Source organism: Theobroma cacao, chromosome 1, assembly GCF_000208745.1.
Source record: "Theobroma cacao cultivar B97-61/B2 chromosome 1, Criollo_cocoa_genome_V2, whole genome shotgun sequence".
Lineage (NCBI taxonomy): Eukaryota > Viridiplantae > Streptophyta > Magnoliopsida > Malvales > Malvaceae > Theobroma > Theobroma cacao.
The window spans coordinates 11,883,857-11,896,117 of NC_030850.1; the positions used below are offsets into that span (position 1 = coordinate 11,883,857).

General features: G+C 34.0%; 1 protein-coding gene across 1 annotated transcript; it reads right to left on the reverse strand.

Annotated features, from left to right (window-relative positions):
* LOC18612344 (endoglucanase 11) lies at positions 6,852–10,854 on the reverse strand. Its single transcript, XM_018124691.1, has 5 exons — positions 10,380–10,854; positions 10,068–10,280; positions 9,756–9,956; positions 9,391–9,645; positions 6,852–7,663 (listed from the first exon to the last, which is right to left on the reverse strand). The coding sequence occupies exons 1-5, from the start codon at positions 10,617–10,619 to the stop codon at positions 7,013–7,015; spliced, it is 1,560 nt and encodes a 519-aa protein (XP_017980180.1). The 5' UTR covers positions 10,620–10,854; the 3' UTR covers positions 6,852–7,012.

Here is a 12,261-nt window from a genome sequence, read left to right on the forward strand (position 1 = left end):
TATCACTACACCACCATGTCTATCCATCCCTGTTTTCACTGATTTGACCTTCACAGGAATATTGAGCGAATTATTAACATCTTCTACCACTCGTACTGCTGAGTGTTTGCAGCTGTCCAGTGTCACCATTTCAGCCAGAACTCTTTCAGTCTGCATGTTTGTCTTGAAAGGAATATCGTTCGTTCCATCCATAGGGATATTACCCTTTTCTTCAATGGCAGCAACATTTTCACCTCTCAACAACACCTCCATACTCTGTTTCGATGCCTCCTCTAACTGCAAACCAGCCACCTCATCCACATCCTCTGTTATTGAATTGAACTTTTCAGCACCTTTGTTAAATCTAACTAGCTTGTTGTCTGATCTCGACTTTCTATCAGGGCTCAAACATCTCCCATTACAACTTAAGTGAATGTCCACAGCCTTTGTATTCTTACCATCTTACCCGAATTCTCTCCCATAAAAGATTTTCGAAAATCACTCTCACCCCTATCTGGCATATTATCCATTTCCGTATTAAGAATCATTTAACACAGCAAAACGGGAACCAGTACTACTCACCATATCACGGTTGGGATTTTGTAGTGTGTTCTGCTTCAGATTACGAACTCTGTTTTTCCTGCAGGAAACGATCATCCAGGGACCAAATTGAGAACTTTATGTTTGCAACCCATCCACATTCTCCCCACTCTCTTGACCATTTTCAGGTACAGAAGAAGTGACAGTTTTGCTGTAAACGTCTTTGGTATGTCCATAAAGTCCACAAGCAAAACAAACCCGTGGGAGTCCCTCACACTCAATTGCCTGTGTTCTACCATTCATGAGTATCTTTGGAATCAAAGGTTTAGAGAGGTTCAGTTCAATATCCACTCTAGCTAACTTCCCCCTCTTTTTTGTATCCGTATTCTAATTTATTGTAAGCAATCGACCCAACACCGATGCAATTTTCCTCAACACAGACTTATGATAGAGGTGAAGCGGGATTCCTGGAAACCGAACCCAAGCTGCCATCGCTGATAAATCCTGACTGTCTCTTGAAAATAATGGTGTCCATGGAGTAACAATTAAGTAATGCCCTTGCATTAACCAAGGCCCATCCGGCAATGCTCGAAGGTAATCACCCTCTTCTGAGAATTTAACTAAGTAGTTCTTAGAGTCTAAATCAACTACTGTGAATCTCCCTCTAAGTCTCCATAAAGTTTCAATTATTGCATTCAGGAGTCTGTAAGACAATGGGCGCCCCAACAGTCTTAACTACCATAGACTTCTGCCATCGCTTGGATAATTCTTCTAGTACCCTATCAGAAATCGAGATGGAAGGGATGCCATTTATCAGTTCGATTTTAAAGTCCTCAGGCTCCTCCATTTCTACTTCATCGTTTCTTTCTGCTGAGTCTCCCATGAACCCATCTTAATTAGACTCCCCTCAATCCAAATCCAAACTATCCTCAAAGAATGAAGAATTTCCCTCTGAAGCTAGAAGTGCATCTCTAAACGGTGGATTGTCATGCACAACCAACGCGTCCCTCGACAGCGAAGAAAAAAGTCCCGAATCACCGTTTTTAATATGATTTTTAATATGTTTTAAATTTTATTATATACGTGTTTACACGTTGCAAATTGAAAAAAAAGAGACAGAAATAAACTTATATTTACATATGTCCAGAAAACTTTTCATAACTACTTCGTTGTGCTCAATTATTGCAGCTTGACCAAGTGTATCAAATACAAAAACTCTTTGACTAAATAAATCAAGCATTCCACAAGCATCGTCTTCCTCGAAGCAAAGAAAAAATCGAAAATGCACTCTTAATATAGCTAAGGATTATAGGATAATTTCTAGTTCTAGGTGTAAATATTCATATATTCAAAAATATATCTATATTTCTAATTCATTAAATCATTTCCTAGTTTTAGAACTGAAAGGTCCAACGCTTGCCAAATCAAAATATCTATATTAATGTACACAAAATTAGTTAATTAAAAAAAAGAAAATGAGACAGATAAATTATGATCCTAAATTTATTAAAAGGACACGTGTCCGTTATAAAAAAAAAGTAACGGAAAAACTAAGTTCTAGGAGCTAAACAGAGAGCACCCCTGTGGTGGGCTACGGGGAGACCTACCACAGGCCTTACTTGTCCCGTTTGTAATGAAGTCGGTCGGTTCTTCCTACAAGAAAAACCCAACCTTTCTTTGAGCAACAGATTTCGTGTACTGATTTTTCTCTTTCCTACTTCATTTTTTTTATTATTATTATGATTATTATTTGTTTTGAAACTTTTGATCAGTGAGGCCGAATGGGGGTCCTACATTGATATATCTGAAAGATCTCCGAAGTCCAATATATATTATCAAGGAAGCATACACCCTTTTATTTTATTTTTCTTTTACAAAAGAGAATATTATGACTTAAATTTTTATTATTTGAGTTGAGTCCAAGTGGCCAACTTCTATACAAGATTCATGTGATCTACTAATATAGAATGCCGTCCAAGATTTTAAACCATCAATTTCAAATTTATTTCTATGTTACTAATCATTATAGGGAATAATTGGTAACATCTCATAAACTACTGTCGTACCTTGATCATGATGTAATAAACATAGTACAAATAAATCAACTTAAGTGATCATACAACAAAGAACACAACGATTTTACAGTTCAAATAAATCAACTTAAGTAATCATACAACAACGAACACAACGATTTTACATATTGTTGAACTTAATATCTATGTTCATGAACCAAAATGATGAGAAATTCCTCTATATTAAACGAGATAATAATTAATTTATCATATTTTACAAAAAAAAATTGTTGCACCCTTTGACCTACACTTCAATACCTAAAACCCATAAGTTAAGCCACTCTCTTATATTTTCACTTTTCTTAAAAACCATAAATAGCCTGTTTGATTTAATTTTTTTTTTAACTTAAAAATTATTATGAAATTCTTATAAAAAATAATATCTTTTAAAATTAAGTTAAAATTATTTGATTAGCTGTTTGGTAAACTAAATTATATAAGTTTTAATTTTGATTAAAATTACCATAAAGAGTATGTTATTTTTAATCACTTAATAAATCAAAATAGAACAAATTTACTTCGAGTTTATATACAATTTCAGATGTCAAAATCAAAAAAATTCATAAAAAAGACGACGAAACAACTTTCAAATTTTTATAATAATAATAATAATATTATTATATTTTTGATGAAAAAGAGAAAAACCTATAAATAGTATTTGAATGCAACTTTAGATTTTGAATATTCTTTTTTCTTAATCTTTATAAAAATAAAAAAAAAATCTTAGATTTTACTATTCTATTACTGCATTTGTGGAGAGAGATAAAGGAAAGAGAGATTACAATTTTGCATTGAAGAATGTTGATTCACAAAGGAAGAAGAAGAAAGAAAGATTGATTGAAAGAGAGATTTTTTTGAAAAATTGACGTATTTTTTTTAAAAAAAAAAACTCTTATTTGGAATTTTTTTTTAAATTATTTTTTTAATTTATTTAAAAAAAAACTATTTTTTTAAAGAGTTTGTCAAAAATCCTATTTAGTCTGAATTTTTGTATTTCAAAAATAGATAAACTAAAAAATAAAGACCAAACTAAACAAACCCTTATTGTAAGTTTTGGTGTCAACACCCTTCGCCAACTTGCCCACCACATTGTTGGTTGCAATAAAGGTGGCTGCAGTTATTTAAATTTAAAATATAATATTTTAGACATTAAAATTTATAAATATTATTATTTCAATCACTTAATCATTAAAAAAATAAAATTTTCACATGATATTTTACGTCAGATGTTTTATGTGATATTTCACGTTAAATGTTGTTCTCGCGTAAATACATTTACGTAACATTTCACATTAATTCCTCACTTGATAAAAATTCTTTTTTGTTTTCTATTACCATTATCTTTTGAAATGAGCAATTGACTGAAAATATCTTATGAAAAGTCTATTTTTAAACAATTAAGTGACTAAAATAATAATAATATAATATTTATAAATATTAATAATCATTATTTTCTCAAAATTATTTGAAAAAATTAAAAATTTTCAAAAAACATTAAAAGTATCAAAAATTTGATTTTACTTTCATGCTAGGATTGTTGTCGTCAGGACAAATCTTCATGATTACTTTCGTTAAGTCATCACCATAATTAATGATTGAAGCCATGGATCATGACGTAAACAAGGAAAAGTTTGGAAATTATTCATATATTTCAAACAAAATAAGGTAGACATGCAGATATTGCTTTAATTATTATTGGTACAAAACCTGGCAATTCTACAATACTAAAACATAAATAATGATGATCTAAATGAAAATATGGAAAAGTTTGGTAATCAATAATGAACGCAAAAATCTTGCCTACAATACTCTTTTGTCTGACCCACACATTTTTTCTAAAAGAAATAAAAAGGTTTTGATCCTGATCACCTTTCCTATTTTATATTTCTTTGAGATTTTTTATTGAGTTTATTTCTAAAATTAATTTTCTTTTGATAAAAGAGAAAAATAATATTAAATATTATAATTTGTATTTAAAAAATTATAAATTATTTAAATAAATTTAAATAAATTATTTTTTGTACTTCGTCGATTAAGTCTCTGTATTTTTATTTTGAATCAAATAAATTTTTATAATTAACGATTAACTAATTATTATTAATCAAAATATTATTTTTTATTTTTTTATTTCATAGTACTAATGTAAAGAGTGAGAACCTACATAATAATGTCATCATGCCTTATAAGCAAATTATATTACCATCTATTGTAACATGTCAAAATATCATTTTAACACCACATGACATAAAATGATAAATTATATTTAATTAATCATATTAGTTAACAATTAGTTATAAGAACTTAATTACTTCAAAATAAAAATATACGAATTTGATTAAATATAATAAAAAAATTACTTTTCAAAAAAAATGTACTAAAAAATAAAAAAAAAATTAATTTTAAATAGTTCAAAGAAATTTTAAATTATTATGTAAATTTAACTTGGACCATGATGAAGGGAAGGCCGTGGAACAGAAGGTAGAGCCCAAAAAGGGACATGTTTGTTACAGCAGGCCCAGGTTTCCAAACTAAACTTGTGATGTACAGCTCGTATAATGATCAGCTTCATATTTGATATAAGAGGTGTAATGGTATTTAGTTTGGAAAACAATTTATTTCAAAAGTGAAAAGAACAAAAGGGTAAAACTTTTATGTCTTTACACACACTGAATCCATGGAACTAAGACTTTTTTGGTGTTTTCGGAAGAGGAGTTACATTGAATTAATTATTCGAGTTGCATTAGTCTTTTAGCATTGAGATCCTGAAATGGATGCATCTTTCATGGTAATAATTGGGCTTTAATGTTGAGAGAAGGTCTTCCACCTAGCACCACAACAGGATACTATTCCTTATTACCACTCCACCAATGGAGCTTCCATTTGTACAAATTTTGGGAGAAATTTTTATGGTAAAATTAATACAAATATCTCTTAAATTTGATTGTAAATTTATTTATCGAGATTCATGAATAATATTATCGAAATTAAACATTTTTAATTATGATATTTAAAAGAAATTTAACAGAGATGATGAAATTGCTAAATCCGTAAAAACACTAATGCTGCAAACTGATATTCTAATTAACTTAAGCTTTACAATGTAAATGAGACATAAGAAGGTGTTAATGTTGAGGCAAAGCTGGTCTCTTTGCCAACAATTCATGATTGCGGATGGGTTGGAATGAGGTGGGATCAAAACAGTGATAAAAACCTCTCTCGTATGTGTTTGTCATGACTAGTAGCTCCACATTAGGGACTCTTAAGAACCACAATCGGTGCTATTTGTGGTAAAACCAGCCTCTGTTATGAACTTCATTCGCAGCATATAATTGAGCTTCGTCTTTTGGCAAGCTCTATGAAGGTTGATTCGGGAGGAAAAGATAGGTATAAAGATGATGTTCAAGCCTTAAAGATAATTTTCTATAGAAGCACGTTTGAAAAAGAATTTAGAAATTTGGGGTTCAAATACAAGAAATAAGACTTTCAAATATAAGGTTCATTTTATTTTTAGTATAAATTATAATAATTTTATTGTCTTTTTATTGAAAATTTAAGGAAATTTTACTTTAAATTGAGAGATAAAATATTTGAACTTGAAAGATACATATGCTTACCATTTGAAGAAGATAACAACTAAACATTTATTTTTCTTCTGAAAAATTGCTTGAAGAAGTTCAGAGAGCTTGAGCTAAAAACAGAGAAGAAATTGAGGTCAAGAAAATTAGATCCAAAAGCACGGATCCAAATTTTAAAAATTATATTTTTACTTCAGCTATTACAAACTTTTCTCATAAATTGGATCAAGAAAATAACCTTTACTACAATCGAAGCACAGCTTCAACAGAAAACAAGAGGAAGGATCCATGACCGTTAGCCTAGAAAACAGAAAATGATAACCTGACTAAAACGACATCAAAGTGATGTGTACAGGACTCAATTTAAACAAAACAACAACATAATACTGCGTATAGCAACTGAAAAAAATAAAACCAAGCTAAACGACACAAGGAACCATCGTATTACTCTCAGCTTATTAAGTCCCTAACGCAATGTTTTATTCTTTGAAAAACTTCTTCAGCCTCCAGAATTGTTACTTCCCGCCAATCACTCCAGTAAGCTTGCTTCACAGATTAAGTATTAATCTTCAACACCATTGAATCAACATAAAATGTTATTATTAAACCCTTGAGTACAATAATGTTTCACCCCATGCATTTGGCCAACCGACAATAATAGAAAGTAAAAAAGAGAAAAAACACATGTTGAACTTTATACTTTTACTATTATGAACACTCAACAAAAAATGAAGGTACAATATTAAAATGGGGCTTGAACACCTTAGTTCAGCCACACAAAAAAGTAATTTAAAGTACTCATCAACACTGTGTTTTTTTTTTTCCCTCAAACTCGATATATAGTTTCTAAGAAGAGGCAACCAATTGTGGTTCATGGCTGTCCTCCAAGTGTAACAATTTTGCGAAAACGCCAACTAATGGTGCTGTATTATATGTGCAGGCCTCGGTCTGCATATAGTTATCTCTTTGGTCCATGAAATTATCTTGACAATCAGGTCCCCCGACCAGCGCTCCTACCAAGACATTAGGGTTAGGCTCTTCCCGGCTATACCAATTGTCATAACCCTGGGTGCACCCAATGAAACCCTTATTCTCTCTATATGACACTATCGAGGCCCCTCGATGGTGTACCCTGGTGGGGTACTTTGGACCGTAACCCACTAAATAACTCGTGTTCATCGGATTAGAACCTAATATGTAATCCACTTGAGATTTGGCAAAATGGAGGATCTCTCCATGCTCCACCGTTCCCGCTGGACAATCGAGCCTTTTGTTGGAGTCCCGAAGGAAGTCGGAGTACACGGTCAGAAGGAATGCCGCCGTGGACACATATTGCATATTGTTCCATTGCCGGATGTATAGAAGACCCCCTGGGGTACGGTCGATGTTGTCGTTGGCATTGTTTTTGTTAAGACATGAGCATAGGTAGTACTCAGCTTTCGATCGGTATTGCTTGAGAACATGAGCGTGGTGCTTATGTTTTTCTTTCTCCAGTAACTGCAAAGGAAAATTCAGAACTCATTAAGGAAATTGAATGCTACAGAAAAAACAATCAGGGACATGAATCTAAGTTATGTTCCTAGTCTTTTCCCCCTTTTTTAAAGCTGAAAATGATCAAAGTTTGGAGATAAATGCATCGTTTTCTTGGTAGAGAACATGGAAGTTTCGTAAGATGTTAGATGTTCAGAGCATGGAGCTCCATTAAAGAGTCGAAGAAAGACGCAAGATTCAACAGTTGCACTAAACTGACCACGCCATGGATGCCAGCCGCTCAAATGGTAGGTCAGGACCCTTATTGCCAATGTTTTCACTCTTAATTGGACGCTTCAACACCGACGAAATTTCAAAAACACGTGTAAATTCCAAATTTCCCATCTTTCAGGCATCAGATAATCACGGCTATAATTTCTGCATAACTTGCTAATTTGTCCAAATCTTTGAATCGCCTCGGACCACTCACAATGACAAATATTGTAAACAAATTCAAAGTTCAAAACACATTTATTCTTTAGGAATGTTTTGAATACTATTCAAGCTAAAAAATTTGGTCTTAGAAACACTTTTGGTTGATTGTGTGAGTAAAGTTTTCAGCTGAGTAATTTTATTTTCCCAATTGAAAAATCTCCTCTCAAAAGTCCTAATCAATCCCTAATATAAGAAAGATTTCACTGCCAAAACCGAGCCAACAAAATGTCGGTCTGCAAAAATAAACGAGCTGTGCCTCAGCTTAACGACTAACAATTCATAAATGAAAGGGCCTGTATCCATTCAGTTGGATTGGCAGTGGGACCAAAGCGTCTCTGTACCATGCCCTAACCCTACCTAAAAAAGTTTAGACAACCCAACCAGGTTCATCTCATCTACATGCATGATCTCTGATAAAATTTGATATCTATCTCTCCATCTATTTCCCTTCCCTCCTCTGATTGTCGAACAGCTGAAGCCCAGAAAACTACTGCCCCTTTCCACTAGATTTAAGCCAAGGGGCAGTCAATGGGAATGGGCATCCAGGGGCATCAGATGCACATGGAGTTGTGCTCCTATTTTTAAAACACTAAAAAGATGGTACCTTAATTAGGGGTTACTCCATCAGTGCACTTTGCTGGCCTTAAAAAAAGAGGAAAGTGTTTGGTTCAAAATTAAACTATTAGTACATCTTTGAACCTAGGAAAAAGCAAAATCCCATGAAGATTTTAGGGGACTCGCTCTCAAGCTAGCAACCAAATTGAAATCCCCGTTTCCATTACAAGAATTCAAAAGCCAAAAAGAAAAAGAAAAAGAAAAAGCAAAAGCTGTAAGGAAAAAACTTAGCACATCTTACTCCTCTGTGGTCATATTATTTTCAAAACTAAAGATTATGTGTGTGGATTTGTTGTGTTCTTGGTACTACAGTATTTGTCAATAATTTTAAATATTGAAAAAATCAAAATATCTAAATTCTAACAGTACTAAACACACCGAAACGTTGGTTAAAGACATAAACCTTAGACATGGATGGATGCTGATTTGACCTCATAAAAATTTTGAAATCTTCCTAAGAAAGAATTGATACGACCCTAATGTTTTTTTTTTCTTTTTAATTATGAAATGACACTAGTGTTGACCTCTAAGCATCTGAGAATAATGTATGCATGATAATAATAAATAAATAAATAACAGAACAAGACTCGGGTCATTGGGTGCATTGCATAAATAGTTAGAGACAGAGGAAAGAGAGAGTTTACCTTTGATGCCATAATTTGAATTCCAGCGTACTTAACATCCCAACTGAACTCTGTTATGGCCCAACCAATTCCACCAAAACAGTGAGCCTTGTTTATAACATACTTCAAGAACTCCTCATTGTCGGTGGCCTCGTACAACCACAAAGCTGCCCACAACAACTCATCCATGTATCCACTCACCGACGCATAGTAGCTCTTCACCACCCCTACACTCCCATCATACTTCCCTCGATACTTATCCCCGAACTCAAACAACTACACCACCAAAACACAACGTTTTCCACTTATCAATCAAACTATTCTAATCTCCATAATCATGTACTAACATATAATTTATAAGCTGCAGTAACCTCTTTGTAAACTACCTGTTGAGCATGGTGCAAGAGTAAGTGAGAGTAATGTGGGTTTGTTTTCTTGAACACAATTGACGCTGCCGCCATTGCCGCCGCCGTCTCTCCGGCGAGATCCGACCCTGGATTTTTCTGATCAACCTTGTAGGCTTGGCGTGAGGTGGTCATGTCCTCCGGGCGTTGCCAACAGTAATGGTCAGTGTCCCCATCACCCACCTACGGCAGTACAATTATTTGTTGATGTAATTTTGGATCATAATATAACGTACTAAAACGTCTAAAAAGCTATTGTTGGGGAATGGAATTAATAGCACATATTTTATGTACCTCTGCCCATAATACATTTGGGCTGGTGTGTGCCTTAATGAAGTAATCTGTCCCCCACTTAATAGCCTCTAAAGAGTGGTCCAATTCTCCGGCATTAGCGATCTGATCACGGAATTCGATGATACCCCAAGACAGCATTGTAACGGTGAAAGCCATTGGGAGTCCAAATTTGACATGATCGCCAGCGTCGTAGTATCCTCCTACCAAGTCCACCTAACAAAAGTAGAAAAAGACAACTTTAACTTAGAACAACAATCGTAGGGTGAAACAAGAACCTGTTTCTGGACGTTCAAATGAGTTTGGGAGCTATACTCCTTGTTCCAACCCGTCGGTGAGGCCAGAATGGTCACGCCAAGTGACACGTTGGTTGTACGGTAACCGACCGGATCGCTGGGATTCAAAGTAAAGAAGGCTCTTTGTTAAAGCATCAGCATAATCAAACGCTTGATGAGCTGTTGCGGAAACGGTGAAAACAGAGAAGAGAACAACGCAACAATGCCAGGCAAATCTGGGTGTTTGTCGATGATGGTTTAGCTTCTTCATCTCCTCCATTGTCCCTTCCCTCCTATACAAACGTTTTTTTTCAAAAGGAGTGAATGGAGAGAAGGGGGGGGAGCGATGAGCTATCAGCACACCCTCTCTTTCTCTTTCTTTTTCACTCTTTGAAACGTGTCTTTACTCTGTGGCCTGAGAGGGTGATTTCATGTGCATGTGACTTTCACATGAGAATGTGAATAGACCCCTCTCTTTTTTCTTTACAACAAAAGCGTGATTTATGCAATGGTTTATTGCTTTCTTTGTGCTTTTACTACCATATACTATTTTGAAACGGCGTGGACTAATGTGGCAGTGGATGGGGGAGGAAGTGAGATTTGTGGAAAGTATGGATTCTCTGCTCTTGACTTGAGCAAATTCCTTCATACTATTAACTAGTCCTGGGTGCTTTATAATTCCATAACCATGGATGATTCAACCAATAAAAATAAGTTGGCATGGCCCAGATGCCCATGATTTTTTTATTTATCTTTTGACAATATGTGATCGGAAACTGATGATGAAGCAGAAGTCATACAAAAAATTATACTAGTCTAGATTTAGAAGTTTCTCTTTGAGAAGGGGACTAGGAAGTGTGACAAGTTGTCTCTTGAAATGCCATGGCCAGCAGGGAGTTGTAAAATTTTTGTCTTCCTGGCAAGTAAACGTGGAAGGATTCCATGACCATTCTGCACCAAGTAAACTGGAAATCTATAAACTATTTAAAGTAACATTTGTTTAATTGGAAACAAGATTGAAAGAATTGTTTAATGCTGTAAACGTTATGAAAATCCCTACTCTCTTACCTATGAGATCATGGGGACAGGGCTCATAATTAAGGGGCTGCAGAGAATAAAAAAATTTGACTGCTGAGGGAGGAAGGCTTTAGGTGTGGAACTGCACAGTGCACACACTTATGCACTTCCTTCCACTGCCAATAGCATTTCATTTTGTGGCTTTAGGTGTTCATTTCATTTTATGAACATTGCTTTGTTAGTTGCATGAACTCACTGAATGGACGTGATCAACTTTTAATTAATAACCTTGCTTTTGACATGTAAAAGCTAATAAGGATTTCGATCACTATGGTCTATGTGGATACCCAAGATGAAAAATGAACACCTAAATCATATAAACAAACTAACAAACTAATTCAATTATATAGCTAGAGGGAAAAAAAAGGTATATGATTTCTAGGTAAATAGCTAGAGAAAGAATATATATAGGTACTTGAAGAAAAAGTATATGATTCCTCCTTACATATATAGCTGGAGGAAAAAAGTGTTTGATTCCTCCTTATATATAGCTTAGGGAAAAGAAGTATAAGATTCCTTGCGGACAAAAAGAATTACCTAAGAAACTATGACTTACAAGTTGCTTCCACCATTTCTTCCATTTTTTCTTTTGCCTAACGTTTATATTCAGTCCATGTTTCATTTCAAATGGTTACCAAAAGCAAAGTTATTAATCATAGATCATCACTTGTTTATGATTGAACAAATTGATCATCATTGTTATGGACCCACGTGCTACTTGAACAAAAACAATAAACTCATGCACATTCTTCATTACTTCAATCAACCCAAAAATGGTGGTCCTGCTTCATATCATATCACAATCATGATCTCGGACTAGTAAAAAGCAATGTAATTATAGCAAA

Bases quoted from the DNA above. Each gene is read 5' to 3' on its own strand.
- LOC18612344 (XM_018124691.1), bottom strand. From the start codon at position 10,619: ATGGAGGAGATGAAGAAGCTAAACCATCATCGACAAACACCCAGATTT. The intron at 9,646-9,755 runs GTAGTTTACAAA...TTGGTGGTGTAG, and splicing joins TCTTGCACCATGCTCAACAG to TTGTTTGAGTTCGGGGATAA. The intron at 7,664-9,390 runs GTAAACTCTCTC...TTTCCTTTGCAG, and splicing joins TTCAAATTATGGCATCAAAG to TTACTGGAGAAAGAAAAACA.